At 39.1% G+C, this 16,671-nt stretch overlaps 1 protein-coding gene across 1 annotated transcript in view; it reads right to left on the bottom strand.

Moving 5' to 3' along the window:
* DMGDH (dimethylglycine dehydrogenase) overlaps positions 1-16,671 on the bottom strand; it is a 73,813-nt gene that overhangs the window by 56,428 nt on the left and 714 nt on the right. Inside the window, exons 2-4 of the mRNA XM_056112661.1 lie at positions 10,753-10,927; positions 4,377-4,475; positions 1,045-1,209 (exon numbers count right to left, since the gene is read on the bottom strand). Coding sequence (XP_055968636.1) covers positions 1,045-1,209; positions 4,377-4,475; positions 10,753-10,927 — 439 coding nt within the window. The remainder of the gene's footprint in view (positions 1-1,044; positions 1,210-4,376; positions 4,476-10,752; positions 10,928-16,671) is intronic.

Genomic DNA, 16,671 nt, shown 5'->3' with positions numbered 1-16,671 from the left:
AAAATCTTAGCACTCAAATTAATTATATAAATCTTCAAGGAACAGAGGTGCTACATTAGTCACCAGGGAGAAACCTAACATCTGTTTCCCTCTGGAGTCTCACCTGGTATGTTTACATCAAGTGTGCCAAGGAGTCATAGACACTGGGATCAAATCTTTGCTCCAGCTCTTCCTAATGGAATGAGCTTGGGGTCAGTGCCTACTAAGCAACTGCTGTCCTTTTAATAAGATTATATGCCCGATCTTATTTCTGTGAATCTTAAACAAAATTATGCACATCAAGGGTTCCGCCTAAGACCTGGTACCTAAATATAAACTCTAGTCTAAGGTCATATAAAATTAGTCATTGTAACTATTATCCAAATGGGATTATCACCCAACAAAAAAGCAAAACCCAAAAAACACGACTAAATTACCAAGTGGATTCTCTCAGAAATATTTGGGTAAAACTAGATTAATATTTGATATACATCCTAGAAAAGAAGTATAGTTTTGAGCCTGGTGATATTTCTGTAGCAATGTAACATGGCATTTCTGAATTCCACTTAATATAAAAGTATTAATAGAAGACTGTCCTACACATATTTATCATATCAGGTTTTTTTTCCTCTATAGTTCTCAAACATGTATAAAAAGGTCCATGGATAGAAAGACCTAAATCGGAGGACACAGTAACATAAAAGTATTGAAAATATTTCCCGGAGGGCCATAGAGATAGCACAGTGGTTAAGGTGCTTTCCTTGAGTACAGAGCCAGGAGTAAGCCTGAGCACTTGCAGGGAAAGAAAGAAAGAAGCAAAGACTGAAAGGAAGGAAGATGAAAGCAAATTTCCTCAGCTATTATAGTTGGAAAACTAACAAGATTTTTCATTACCTTTTAATATTTTATTTAGCATAGCGAGTATATAATTTACCCTAATTCCAGCATTAATATTTAATTTTATCATTTAAATGTATGCAGTTTAATTTCCAATTAACTTTTTAAAATATCCCTTTCATCTTGATTCAAGTCAACAAATGGTGAAAATATCTTTCAGATAAATACCTTATTCATGTTGAGCAAAGGGAACATCTCTTGAATTTTTTCAGGTTCAATAATGTACTGTTCGGTTACATGCCAGTTAGTTCGAGTCATTTGATACTTAAATTCATCCACCCTGACAGGAGTGGTGGCAATTCTGATACTACCTGGTTGATGGAATCCCACCACCTGTGGTAATAATTCCAATAGAAGCACAAAAACAAATTATTATTTATCACTCAAACATTGTGCAGCACAATAAAATTACAGATGTACAAGATATTTACCATGCAGCAAGAGTAAAACTATTTCAACACATCCCCATCTTTTTTAAAAAGTTATTTTTTAATTTAATCACCATGAGATACACAGTTACAAAGTTGTTCAAGATTGGTGTTCAGTCATACAAATACATCTGCATCTTAAAAAAAGACATCAGTTCAGCAACTCTTTATGAAATGCCTTCTCTGGGGTGTTCTGATAAACCCCAAAGATTCTGGGTGGATCAGAGAAGCAAAAAACCTTTGTGGATGAAATAAGAGTGGATAGGGGAATGTAATTATAATAATATAGGATAGAGTTCATGTCAGGGTAAAAGAAAATGTGTGGGGAAACAAGAAAGGCAAAATATTTGTGTGGAGGAGATAAGAAGAACGAGAATGTTTCAGTGCTGAGATTGGGTTAAGTGAACACAGCAGTTACTTGACATCTACTCCATCCTTCTGCTGGCCAAGCACCCAGTTGCACCATGAACTACAAAGGGAAGAGATGCTATTCATGTCCACTTATTTGGTTTTGACTGTAAGGGAAGACCAGTTAGTAAAGTCAACAACCACAGCAGATTGATTATATAATACACATAAATCTTCTTAGAACTAAGAAGGATAAACCATACTGGTAGGAGGGTGGAGCAAGTTCAAGTCAGCCTCCCAAAGGGACTGACCCCAGGAGGGTAAATGCTAAAATGGGAAGAAAAGGGAATGTTTATTTCTTTTTAAAAAAAATTTTATTAGTGAAACACTATGAGGTACAGTTGTAGACTTACAAATTTTTGTGCTTGGGTTTCAATATACAATGATCGAGTACCCATCCCTCCACCAGTGCCCATTCTCCACCACCACTAATCCCAGTATCCCTCCCTCCCTCCATCCCCCCATCCCACCCTGCCTCTGTAGCAGGGCACTCCCTTTTGTTCTCACTTTCCTTTTGGGTGCTGTGGTTTGCAAAAGAGGAATTGAGTGGCAATCATGTTTGGTCTATAGTCTACTTTCAGCATGCTTCTCCCATCCTGGGAGGATCCTCCCAACACCCTTTATTTGGTGCTCCCTTCTCTATCTGAGCTGTCTTTACCCCTAGCATGTGCAGCTGGCCTCCAAGCCATGGAGTAAACCTCATGATATTTATCTAGGCTATTCTTGGGTGTTAGTCTCCTATTTTGTTACTTAGGGAATGTTTCTTAAGGTTGAGAATCCAGTACATTCCAGACCAACATGTAAGTAAGAATAGCTAAAGCATGTGTGCAGAGCAAAGACTAGCCAGATAAAATGCTGGAAAGGCAGGCAGGGCTCTGTTGTTGAAGACCATTGTCATTCCTATAGGTCCTGTAGACAGGGACAGAAGTGGAGGGAGTGGTTTCAGGAAAGGAAAATGGAAATAAAACATGACATTTGTGAAGACTGCAGTCTTAGCCCAAAGATCAAAACTCCTTTTCTATTACTTAATTTTGGAAAACATTAAAAAATATGAAAAGAAGTAAAAGTGGAGGTACTTTAGAGAAGTCCTTTTTAAAGCCATATGACAACCTGATATGAATTGTTGCCACTACAATCTACCACAGCTCTGATTTGAGAGTCCCCTCAGAGTCTGCTTCCAGTAATACTGAGGTTGACTCTCCCACCCTGACAGGTCAGTACTTGGACCCGGTGATGCGGTGCTGCTCAAGTATTGTGGAGTCACCAGACCCACATCCAGCAGTCCTGGGGCCACCAGGGCTACATCTCCAGGGCTTGGGGTGGGGCAGTCCTGTGGTACTAGAGCAAACTCAGGGCCTAGAGCATGCCTGACATTCAAGTTATTTCCCCAGTTTCTAGATGTATTAATGTTTTAAAGTATTATTCTTTCTTAGCTTAAAAAATTAAGACAAGGCCAGAAGAAGAGCTTGAAGAGCTAGTACGCATGCTCTGCATTGATAAAGGTCCAGGTTCCATTCACAACGCTGTGTAGTCCCTCCCGGGAGCAACTTTTGAGCATGAAACTCTGAGCACACTGAGTGCCTCTGAGCACTTCCAGGTGTGACTTCTCCCTCCAAAGAAAATAAAACAAAACAAGATACTATCAAGAGAAGCAGTTAGGGGTTAGAGAATAGCACGGTAGGTAGGGTGCTTGCCTTGCATGTATCCACCTAGGTTTGATTCCTGGCATCCCATATAGTCCTCCAAGCCTACCAGAAGTGATTCCTGAGTACAGAGTCAGGAATGATCTCCTTGATTGCTTCTCAGGCCTGTGTTCTCTCCTGAACACTTATTTTTATTTCCTTCTTTCTCCTCCTCACATCTCTCTAAGTAAGTTTTGTTCAATAAAAACTACCTTGCTTTACTAAAAAATAAAGTGCTCTTAAACTTTTGTCAGACATTGAACAATCCAATGATGTTGCTACACACTGCCATACATGATGATATTCAAACTTCTTCAGAAATTGACATATTTCTGAGGAACTGACATAAAAGATAATTTCAAGATAAAATATAAAGGTAAAGACCCTCCCGTTGATCGTCGATTTGCTCGAGCGGGCCCAGTAACGTCTCCATTGGAGACTTTTGTTGTTACTGTGTCTGGCATATCGAATACTCTCGGTAGCTTGCCGGGCTCTCCAAGAGGGGTGGAGGAATTGAACTCGGGTCGGCCATGTTGGCCGCTTGTAAGGCGAACGCCCTACCCGCTGTGCTATTGAGTCACCGTGAGATAGTTACAAGCTTTGATGTTTGGATTACAATCACACAATGATCAAACACCCATTCCTCCACCAGTGTATATTCCCCACCACCAATATCCCCAGTATACCCTCCCTCCCTTACCCACTGTCCCCCTGCCTCCATAGTAGACAATATTCCCCATACTCTCTCTCTACTTTTGGGCATTATGGTTTGCAGTGCAGATACTGAGAGGTTATCATGTTTGGTCCATTATCTGCTTTCAGCTAACATCTCCCATCCCAGCCAGTTACTCCAGCCATCATTTTCTTAGTAATCCCTTCTCTATTCCAGCTGCCTTCTCCCCTTTGCTCATGAAGCTGGCTTCCAGCTATGGAGCAATATTCCTGTCCCATGTATCTACTATTCAAGGTAAAATACATTTACCTGTCCTGTTTCTTCTTCCAGTTTCTCATAAAGTTTGATACTATCATAATGAATTTTCTTCAAGTTTATTCCAGGATGAAAGTAAGTTGTTAATCCTGCCTTAAAAGTGAAAGAAAATATTTAGGAAAAAAGGTACCCATATTAGCAAAACGTTGATAATTGATTCATTAAGCCTTAATATCCTGTAGACAGACCTTCAATGGGAGACACCTAGGTACCATTTTGAGCCACCAGAAGCCAGAAGAGGAGGCTCAGGACAGAACTCTCAGTCCCAACCTGAACCACGATAATGTGAGATGCAACCAATGGACACATGTGCAAAGATCCTAAACATTACAAGGCAAAGAACTGTTTGTAGACTCAGCAGTGGGATAGGGTAGATGGGAATTAAAGGCAAGGATGGTACTGAAGGGCTTGGGATGTGACGACAACAACATAGACTCCAGCCAGCTAAGGAGATGCACCATAGAAAAAAGGGAAAGTACATGTAATAGTTTGCATGACCTGGTTCCAACCATTCACCTGAATGAAGCAGACCTCATCTTCCCTTTGAAACAGTGGAGTGGAAGGGCGGAGAGCCAGGTAGTTCATTTAATTGATCATTTCAAACCTCTGTAGCACTGTAGCACTGTTCTCCCGTTTTTCATTGGTTTGCTTTAGCGGGCACCAGAAATGACTCCATTGTGAAACTTGTTGTTACTGTTTTTGGCATATCGAATACACCACAGGGAGCTTGCCAGGCTCTGCAGTGTAGGTGGGATACTCTCAGTAGCTTGCTGAGCTCTCCGAGAGGGATGAAGGAATTGAACTCTGGTTGGCCACATGCAAGATAAACGCCCTACCCCCCTACCCGCTGTGCTATCAATCCAGCCCTTTCAAACCTCGCCCGCTGAAAAGCTATCTAATCAAAATAGGTAATGGGATTACTGTGGGCTGGAGAGAGCAGCAGAAAAAGGGAAGCCCACACCAGGTAATGCTTTCTCTTTGCATCCTCATCTTCGCCCAGACAGAAGACAGAACAACAGCCACATGCATTTGTCCTCAGTAGAGGTTAAGGAAATTCAAGGAGCCACGGAGCCACTGTAGTACAGTCCCATAGAGGCCCAGTGACTGGTTACAGAGCAGCAGGCCTAGCAGGAGACACAGGAGACAGGGTTCAGCTGCAGATTTCAGACTATGAAAGCATACACTGGATGGTGAGGGGACAAGACCAGGTTATCATACACTTGAGGCAAGCAGGTAGCAAGGGACAGGACTTAGGATGTCATACACTGAACCAAGCATCTATGGACAAAATAAGTGATATTGTACACATGTAAAAGGAAAGGCCTGGCATTGGGGAGGAAGTTGGACCCATTTACTTGAACTGTACAATAAATCATACCTTCTGAGTTTTGTATGCAAATCTTTCATACAATTCTCAAGAATCCATGAGCTCAGGAAAATTCACTTTTACTCTAACACCTTTACTCGGATTTCCAAAATTTAAGAACAGCGTATGAAATACTATTGTCAAAACAACTTATACAAGTATTTCAGATTGTCCTGATATTGTACCCCTAGAAATATTTGTCAAATATACAATGATTTGTTCTCAGGACAAAAAGCACATTAAAATTAATGTACCCAAATTCCTTTCTCAAGACTGAGAAAGGCAGTGTAGTAACAGAAAAATTTTCAGTGGTAATTGAAAGTGGGCTCTCTTAGGTGAGTGTATGGCACCTCATAGTGTTGCTAATTTATCTTGGGAAGTTCATCAGAGCACAACATGTTTAAAATAAAATCTGTTTATGAGTATTTATAAAGGTTCGTCTATTGCAGTCATGGCAGTTGGCTCTCCAAACTGAAAAAAAAGCCCCATTAAAGTTCATCAACCATCTTTTGTGGACCAGAATCCTCAAACTTCTCTTGAGTACTAGTCCAGGCATTTGTGTGTGTACACATATACATATACATATTTATATATACACATACATATACATGTACGTGTGTACACATATATATGTGTGTACACATGTGTATACACGCACAACTTTTCTTTATAAAGAAAAATCTTGGTCAGACTTATCAAGACTCTCACAGTACAGACCCATGGAACAAAAATATGGGTCAGGCTCACGTGGATGTATCACTCAAACATAATCCTTTACATGCTTGAATCCAGTGCACTCATGATCTCTTCTTAAAAGTAAAGTAAAGTAAAGGCCCTCCCGTTGATCGTCGATTTGCTCGAGCGGGCCCAGTAACGTCTCCATTGGAGACTTGGTTGTTACTGTGTCTGGCATATCGAATACTCTCGGTAGCTTGCCGGGCTCTCCGAAAGGTAAAGGCCCTCCCGTTGATCGTCGATTTGCTCGAGTGGGCCCAGTAACATCTCCATTGGAGACTTTGTTGTTACTGTGTCTGGCATATTGAATACTCTCGGTAGCTTGCCGGGCTCTCCGAGAGGGGCGGAGGAATCGAACTCAGGTCGGCCATGTTGGCCGCTTGTAAGGCGAACGCCCTACCCGCTGTGCTATCGCTCCAGCCCCAAAAGGAAAGTAAGTAAAGTAAGTAAAGGCCCTCCCGTTGATCGTCGATTTGTTCGAGCGGGCCCAGTAACGTCTCCATTGGAGACTTTGTTGTTACTGTGTCTGGCATATCGAATACTCTCGGTAGCTTGCCGGGCTCTCCGAGAGGGGTGGAGGAATCGAACTCGGGTCGGCCATGTTGGCTGCATGCAAGGCAAACGCCCTACCACTGTGCTATCACTCCAGCCCTCGAGCAAATCGATCTCTTCTTATTAAATAATTAAGAATACCTGGTCTCAGGCATTTGTTAAGAACGTCAATGTTGTCTTATGGAGGATGCCCAGAAATTAAGAGTGATATTCAAAAGCACAGGCTGAAGGCTTTTGTTCACTGTTCACTCCTCAAGATGTTCTAATAACCTGGGTTAGTCGGATGGCCCAAAAGCAATACTATACATCTACATTATATCAAGATTATTTTTTATCACCATAGAAAGTTATTTTTGTAGAATTATGAGTTAATAGTTTTTCATATGAAAGTATCAAGTGGGTTTGGTTTTATAGAATTCAAAACAGACCAATGTACATGGCTTAAGGAACAAATTCCTATAAGAATTTTTGGTCAAGAAAAAATTTTCTTATGAAAATAGTAAACCGATTTGCATTGAAAATTTTATACTATTCTCATTTCCTTGCTGTAGGACAGTCAGAAATAAGCCTAGTCTAAAATTTTTTCCTGTGTATAAATTATACTACTTATATTCTTATATTTTGTATTCTTTTAAGATAAATTATATTTTATCTCTTAATCTTTTTAAAAATTACTATCAACTACATATGTACTTTTATTAAAAGTTATGTGACACTAATAAAAATTAAAAATAAACAAATAAAATAAAAAGAAAGATTGAAAAAAAGTTATGTGAATATATTGCATGAGATTTACTACTAATTTATGCACCAATCTTGTGACATAGAAATAAGAAGTTTCAATGGTCATTTCAGGGGAAACTATTCTTGACTTCTGAGAGAATATATCAAATGAAAATTTGTAGAAGGAGAAAATGCTGTACTTTTCCTTAAAGATTTATAGTCTTACTGAAGTCATGAAACTCAAAACAAAACAACTAAATCAAGAGTATATAATTAAGTACCGAATCACTTGATGAAAGATACAAGAACTAAGAGACCTAAAATAATAGAAGAAGCAAGAAGAACCACAAAAGTCTTCAAGGAGGACAAGAAAGTGGTTACCTTTTCCTAAAAGAGAGAAGATAATTAGTGGAGAAAATAAGAGTAAAGAGAAAATGAATATAAATAATCATTAAGAAGTGTAACTTTTTTTTTTTGCTTTTTGGGTCACACCTGGTGATGCACAGGGATTACTCCTGGCTCTGCACTCAGGAGTTACTCCTGGCAGTGCTCAGGGGACCATATGGGATGCTGGAAATCGAACCCGGGTCAGCTGCATGCAAGGCAAATGCCCTACCTGCTGTGCTATCTCTCCAGCCCCAAGAAGTGTAACATTTTGAATAAATATAAAATGTATGGATTTTGTTTGATGTGAAAATTTAAAGGATAAAGCTTCTCCTAATAGAAAAATTAAAATTACTAAATACAAAAGGAACAGTGGGATTAGAAAAAGCATCAGCGAATACTAAAGCTAGTGATACTCTCCTTGCTCTCTCCATAAACCTCCTCCTTCTTGCCTGAGCCCCCAACCTCACAAAAGCCCCATGACCCAAGTATCACAATAGATACAAATCTTTTATCCATAAACTCACATCTAATAAAACAATTTTATTATAACTACTAAAATATGTGTAGTTTTATTCACACATGAGTTATAAGTATGCTTTACAATATTAGTAGAAAAAACAAAAAAATTGCAATTAAATATTGAAAATAATGTCTGGGGGGCCTACTCCTGGCTCTGCATTCAGGGATCACTCCTGGCAATGTTTGAGGGACCATATGGAAGCCAAGAATTGAACCTTGGTCAGCCACAGAAGGCAAGTACCTGACCTCCTATACTGTATCTCTGACCCTTTTCTCATACTCTTTTCCCAGGACCTCCCAGCTCTGCTCCTGAGCCATCCCTCACAAGAAGCCTCCCAAGCCCAGTGGTTCTGTCATTCTTCATCCCTCTAACCAACTTTTCTTCCTGGCATGAGTTGCTCCCTAGCATGTTAGGTTGTTTTATGCCTACCCAAGGATGGTTCTGTAAGGGCACTAGACTCTTGGTCACTGTGGATCCTTCACTGTGAATCTTCCCCTGCTCAAACAGTGCTGACTAAACCCAGGAGAGAATATCCAGGAGGAGTAGTTATAGATACGCTTTAGAAATTCTTTCCTTGACATGCTAGGTAGACTCTTACATAGGAAGCCTAGTTTGGAGAGAGGAGAGTAAATCAGGCGTGCTGGTCGTTTTGGAGACGCCTCTCCAGGCAAAAGGGTGTGAGCTTAGAAAGAATTATCCAAAAAAGACACGTGTGAGTCTGCAAAGATGCTGAAATATATGCAGGCCAGAGAAGCTGCTTTCAGATGGGAGTTGAGGGAACTGCAAGAAGAAGAAAATGGAGAAATTTGGTGCCATTTTCCCAGAAGTCTATTCAACCAGTGACCAATGGGATTCTGAGACCAAAGGGTCTCTGGGAACCACTGGACTTCAATCTTAGCCATATTCTTCTCCAAACTTGGTCTGAGACAAGCAGCCCCATTAGTGCTCCATCCTTACCTTGAGAGGTTTCTCTGGACAAATCCCTAAAACAGGGTGCCCTCTTGTCCAGCAGAAGAAAAGCTAATGACAATGAGCAGCGGTCAGTGATACTCCAAATGAATGGTGCACCAGCAACCATAAAATCTCCCTCTCCAAGCATTAGATGACTTCAGAAATAATTGGCTTGGCAGGATGAAAACAGTGTCAATCACCTCATTCACCTGAGCAGCTTCCATTTAAGGCCAATTATGTATAATGCACCAGAATAATTATGTGTCGTTAAATATGAGTGAGATTGACTTGGTAATCTGTTTCATTTAACACAGCATGAAAGCAGTCTCACACATGCTCAGCCATCATGAAGCCAGGCTGATGTCTCAACACAATCAAATCATAAATAAATTCCTAAGAAGAACCACTAAACCTAGATGAGGGGGAAATTAGATAAAGATCTCAGGCTGGATTCAGGATCAAACAGACATTCTTCTTCAATGCAAAACCTAACTTTTGCTAAAACACCTTTGAGGTGATAATAACTTTACACAAGTTAAGTCCATCTTCATTACAATCCTGTAGATAGGTATATTTCTATTACCATTTTTCACATCAGAAATGGAAACTTTAAGAAGCCACATAAGTAGATAACAGCAGGATTGGGTGGGAATCCATTAGCCAAATATTCAAGCTAACAACATCACTGATGTTGCTTCCTGGGAAAACACCAGCCAACCTAGAATGACACATTCCAAAACTCTTGGGAAGGAACTCTAAAGAGCTCACTTGTTCCATTTCTTTATGTAAAATCAAATGAAATGGCCATTGTCTTTCTCTGACTCATTGATTTAATATAACAAAATAAACCTTTAGATTCTATGATCAAATTACTGGTTTAAAAAGGGAGGAGAGATAAGGGGAAGTTGGATGAATTCGGTCAAGGATTCAATCGCATAGTGGCAGAATTTGACTTTCAATGATGCATCCTTAAGTATATATGTTGTTTGTTATGTTTATGTTATAAACCATGCTTTGGTGAAAATTGAAATGAAAAATAAATGTAAACATGCACGAAGAGCTTGCAGTGGGCAGTGTGAAGCGAAAAAACTGCATCGCATAGTCAGTGTGAGGACAGAGCCAGGTGCTTTCCTTACTGCGTGCCAGGTAGAGCCTGCAGTGAGCTCTGATTTCTCCAGGAGCACCACATCTTTCATCCCCGCCTTGGCCAGGTGATATGCCAGACTGACACCAACACAGCCACCTCCAATGATCACGGTCTCAGCTTGGTCCTTCCATCTGGTATCTGTGGGTAAGGGTGCTTTTTCCTCGCTGGAAGACAATTTTTAAAATGACAGATCTTACTGAACTGTGGTAAGTATTGTCTTGTTTTCCTAAGTAATGTAATGTGCTTTTCTTCCATATTTGTTTCTCTAAAACAGGGCCAGGGAAATCCAGTCCAAGGGTATCTGTGGTCTGGCAGTAATACAGGACAGAATAGACACTTGGCTTTTCATTGACTGCCCACAGTCCATCTGCCTATATTGTATGACCCATGAGTGATGTGATAACTATGCAAATGACTCCTGTCAGAAAAAAAATTCCCCACCTGCTTAACACTAGTGCCTGTGAGATTCACATGGTGCTGATTCAATCATTTTGAGTATTTGTACTTTATTTCAATCACCTAGTGTGGGGTTAAGGGGAGGATACATTCGAATCACATTTCATATGTAATCCTGGTCCATTGTAGCCAACTGATAGATCTAAAGAACTGAGCAAGTGACTTCCCCTCCCCACCCCCCAAAGAATCTAGAAGCCAGTTTTTCTCATTCTGCTTTAAAAAACTCACATATAATCATTCTATGAAAAATCATAATAATCATGACTTTTAGCATCTACAAATTTTGATCACCTCCTCCCTTCAATATTTCCCCAGCTGAAGAAAAACGGTTCTCATTTAACTGCCTCTCACCATGTACAGGCTTCTCGAATTGTCAGAATTCCTAGTTGGTTAGTATTTCTATTTAAATAATTATCTTGATAGCCGAATCATGACCTTTTTGAAGAGAAGGACAGTCTCTTATTTATCAATGATCTTCAGCCCCATCATAGCACTTATATCTAGCAAATGTGTTGCATGAATAAATCTGATAATGATTATGATTTCCTCTTTATCTGTCTTGATTATACTTATCCTTTCTGATTAGTTGCCAAAAGAATACAATACAAATAGAGGCAGTGATTAGTAAAGTATTGGTGATTGATACTATGGGTAATAATTTTAGTACACACTTTTTTCTTTCTTCTCTCCCTCCCTTACCCTCCTCCCTCTATCATTCTTTCCTTCCTTTCCTCCATCCCTTCTTTCTTCCTCCTCTTCTTTACTCTCTCCTCTTCCCCCTTCTTCCTTCCTCCAACCCTTTCTTTCTTTCCTCCCTTTTTCTCTTCTTTCTTTCTTCATTCTTACTTCCTTATTTCCTTCATTCTTCCCTTCCTTCAGTTCTTCCTTTCTTTTCTTCCTCCAACCCTTCCTTCCTCCCATCGTCCCTTCCCTCCTCTCATCTTTTCTTCCCTCCTGCCTTTCCTCCCTGCCGCTTTCCTTTTCTCCTTCCTCCTCTCTTCCCCATCACTCCTCTCTTCCTCTCTCCTTCCCTCCATCTTACCTTCCTTTATTCTTTCCTACCCTCCTTTCTCCCTCCCTTCTTCCTCTCCTTCCTCCTTTCTTTCCTCCCTCCTTTCCCTTTCCCCATCCTTTCCCCTTCCTCCCTTTCTTCCTCCTCTTCTTTCTCTTCCTTCCCTCCCCTTATCCCTCTTCTTTCCCCCTCATTTTCTCCTTCCTTCCCTTTCCCTCCCCTCCTCTCTCTTTCTCTATTGAAATAAATGAAAAGGAAATGAAAATAATATCTACTATTTACTCTAAATTTTGCAGAATGTATATAGAACATGGGTTGGAGCAATAGCACAGCGGGTAAGGAGTTTACCTTGCACGTGGCCAACCTGGCTGACCTGGGTTCGGTTCCTCCACCTCTCTCGGAGAGCCCAGCAAGCTACCCGTAATATATTCAATATGCCAAACACAGTAACAACAAGTCTTACAATGGAGACTTTACTAGACCTGCTCGAGCAAATCGATGAACAATGGGAAGACAGTGCTACAGTGCTATATAAAACATACACAGGCATATATAGAGACACAGATACATAGTTTATGTATGTATGTATGTATACAGGGGATATAAATGCAGAGTTATTTCAACTTTTATTTAAATAACGACTGTTATTTCATAACATATATGTACACATATACATAAGAATGTGTATATACACACATGCATAGTAAGCATATATTATATTAATCCATATACTATATGAATATAATTTTAGAGTAAATTATAGATATCATGTCTATTTGTATCTAATTTTTTCTGTTCTGATTTTCCTAAGTGCAAAGGCTTTCTTAGGGCAAGGCATGTGACTTAAGTAACAGAGCATTCCACACATAGGTGAGGCTCTGGGTTTGAGCCCTAGTATCCTACCTCCAACATTGCCAAAAATAACCAAAAATAAAACCAAAAATCCTCCAAAGATATTTTATTACATCACGATCATCCTGTTGTTTGTCAATTGCCTCGAGCAGGCACCAATAATGTCTCCCTCTTCCTAGCTCTGAGATTTTAAAAGAGCCATATTCAATGCTCTTTCAGGGCTAGGAGAATGATACCCATCATTGTTACTGGTATTTGGCATATTGAGTATGACACGGGAAGTTTTCCGGACTCTGCCGTGCGAGCAGGATACTTTCAGTAGCCTGCCAGGTTCTCCAAAGTAAAAGTGAAATAATAAAATGTCATGCAGCCACAAATGCGGCCACGCGCTTCCAGGAGCTGGGTTTTATAGTCTCTGGGTCTTGGCCGTTGATGGAACCACCTGACACCAGCAGCAGCTGGTGGGTGTAATGCCTACCTACTGGAAGATGGGGGATCTGGGCGGAGAAGGCCCAGTCCTGATCCAAGCAGGCTTGGAGATCTCAGCCCCGGGACCCACATGCCTGGGTTCCTCTGCTGATTCCTTCATGCATGAGGCTTGTCTGGACATGTGGAGAGTAATCTCAGCATGGCTGTGACTACTATTGTATTACATAGCTACAATAACTGTCAAAATTGGTAGATTTGACATTGGTTAAATACTATCACCTAAATACTATTGCCTAATCTATAATCCATAAACAAACTTAATAAATTGTCCTAGTAATATGCCTTATAGCCTTTTTTTTAAAGCTAGGGATCAAATCCAGAATTTTATCTCTTTTACTCCCTTTAATTAGAACAATTTTCCTAACTTTTTATGTTTTTGTGAACTGATATTTTGAAGAGTACTGGCCAGGTTATTTATGAAATACATCTTACTCACAGATTATTAGTTCTGGTTATATGTTTGGGAAGGGCAAGAATACTATTAATATAATAATATCTCCTTCCCAGTACATACTATACTATCATTTGTAAATGTTTGGGGGGTTGTTTTTTGGGGGGTCTTTGGTTTTTAGGCCACACCTGGCAATACTCAGGGGTTACTTCTGGCCTTTCATTCAGGAATCACTCCTGGCCAGGCTCGGGGCACCACAAGGGGCTCAAACCTGGGTTGGCCACATGCAAGGGACATGCCCTACCCACTATACTATTACTTTGACCCTTATTTGGAAGTGTTTATGTCTGATGATTCAATTGAGGTGGACCTTTTATATATATGAATAAAGATACTAATTTCTTGTTTGTAAATGAAAGAGGCATGGAAGTTGCTCTATGATCATATAAAAATTCTGCTTCTTGTCAAACCTTCACTGAGTGGTTTATCATCTATTTTTAATTTCCAAATTCCTTTATTTCTTTTACATTTTTTATATGTAGGAGTATTGCTATTCATCCAGCCATTGATTAGTATTTCTTTTACATTTATCAAACAGGATTCTACTCTAAGGAAGATTGTTCCTTTCTCCTGCTTACTTCCTTACTCCATTGGTTAGTTTGTTGATTATATTAATATGAACTTCTAGATATTTCTTATGAATCACCACTTATTTTAATACAAAATTGCCCCAGACTTGGCCAGCAAGTCATTCTTTAAATTGTCATTTGTGTCCTTTTGAAATGGTTGCAAGATTCTTTACCCATTTCCTTATTTTCTGGCACAACAATATTTTCCTATACTTTTGTTTAACTAATTTTTAATTACTTTTTATAATCTCCTTATGTACTGCATTAAACACTGTACATATGACCAGTTATTTGACATTTAAATCCAAGTTTAAATGGCTGGTGAGCTGTTGTGCTACTATAAATGACAAATGATGACAATAATTATAAATTATGACAATAATAATTTTCAAAATAAATAAATTGGATTTCTTTTATAATGGAAAAGTGAAGCAAAAAGGATAAAGCAAAGATTGGAAAACCTTGCTTTGAGATCCAAGCTCAACTGGACAGTTGTTTTAGAGAACTCTGGGTCTCAAAACGTCCTCATTTGCAAAATAGGATTGTGTAAGTTTAATCAGGGATGTATCTATTTAAAAAACTACTTCAAGAGTACTATAAACTATGATTCCTCAATTTAAAAATCAATTTAAAAAATAGAAATATATGACAAAGCATTATAATTTTATAATATTAGAGCCTGGCAAGCTACCCGTGATGTATTCGATATGCCAAACACAGTAACAACAAAGTCTCCAATGGAGACGTTACAGGGCCCGCTCGAGCAAATCGATGAACAACCGGAGGACAGTGACAGTGACAGTGACTTCTGTCCAGCATGGTTATAAAAAACTAAAGAAATTGTATTTTTTTAATTATGGAAAAACTGTGCTAAATTCTATCTAGAATTTGTTAAGTAGGGTTGTAAATGTAACCAGATGAATCAAGAGTCATACCAAAATAGTTCAAATCACCCACCATCTCTATTATGAAAATTTTCAATGGAAAATTGAATATATTCAATTATGTATTGAATATCATATAACATTATTATATAAAATTGAATATATTCTATGAGAAATTGAATGTATTCGATTTTCAATGGATAATTGAAAAATGTATACTTTCCCTATTATATTCCAAAATAAAACAATTTGATAGTTCAAAATCTGGGTAGATAAGAACATCTAATAGAAGCAAAGATTTTGATTTGTCTAAGATAGAACTACACATTGGTAAACAAATCTGCAAAATATTTTTGATAGTTCTGAATTTTCCCTTTTATTTGTCCAATCAGGTTAACTTGCAAATTTCTATTTTATTTTTCACTGAATCACAGTATAATTATTATATACAATCCATTATATATTATTTTAAGTATTTTTATGCTGTTTTATGGTTTACAAGGCACTTCACAGGGGTAAACCAGAATCAACAACTGGAAGGTCACACTCTGTGTAACTGAGAGTGAGGACCAAACCTTGGTGGCTGTTGTATTCTTAGCCTCTGAGACAAGCTGAGCATGTCACAGACACCCAGTAAATGATGTGAAAAGCAAAGGGATGGCTGAGTGGGACTCCAAAGCAGAGCTTCTGGTTAGAGAATTTCTATTTGTTGGATAGAAAACAAACGTTGGATCAACTCATGGTCCTAGCAACTCTGCAGATGTGACTAATTTATCAACACAGAAGAGTCGAAAGATGCTCAGCATTGCCCCAATTTGACAATGAACAAGCTTAAGCAGGGGGAAATACCACTTCACCTAGTTACACCAGGTACCAGGGGAGATGTGGAAAACAGACACTCTGGAGGGGAACACACAAACTGTCCATCTAGAAAGTAATCAGGCGCTAAATTTCAAAAGCACAATACCATTCCCCCAACAATTGTACTTAAGGGAGGGGGGGAAAAGTGCTCTAACCAAAAAAAAAAAAAAAAAAATCTACAAACTCCCGTATGTATCCAAATATATGTGCACAAGAATTTTCAGGTGCTGCTATTTTATTCATTCATTCATTTATTTTTACATTAATGGACAGCTGAAAACAATCTGAACAAAAATTAACTACTCGACGAGGTTGTGGGAATACTGACAAGATG

This window comes from Sorex fumeus, unplaced genomic scaffold, assembly GCF_029834395.1.
Source record: "Sorex fumeus unplaced genomic scaffold, SorFum_2.1 ptg000018l, whole genome shotgun sequence".
In the NCBI taxonomy this organism is placed as follows: Eukaryota; Metazoa; Chordata; class Mammalia; order Eulipotyphla; family Soricidae; genus Sorex; species Sorex fumeus.
This window is presented reverse-complemented; position numbering and strand designations above follow the sequence as displayed.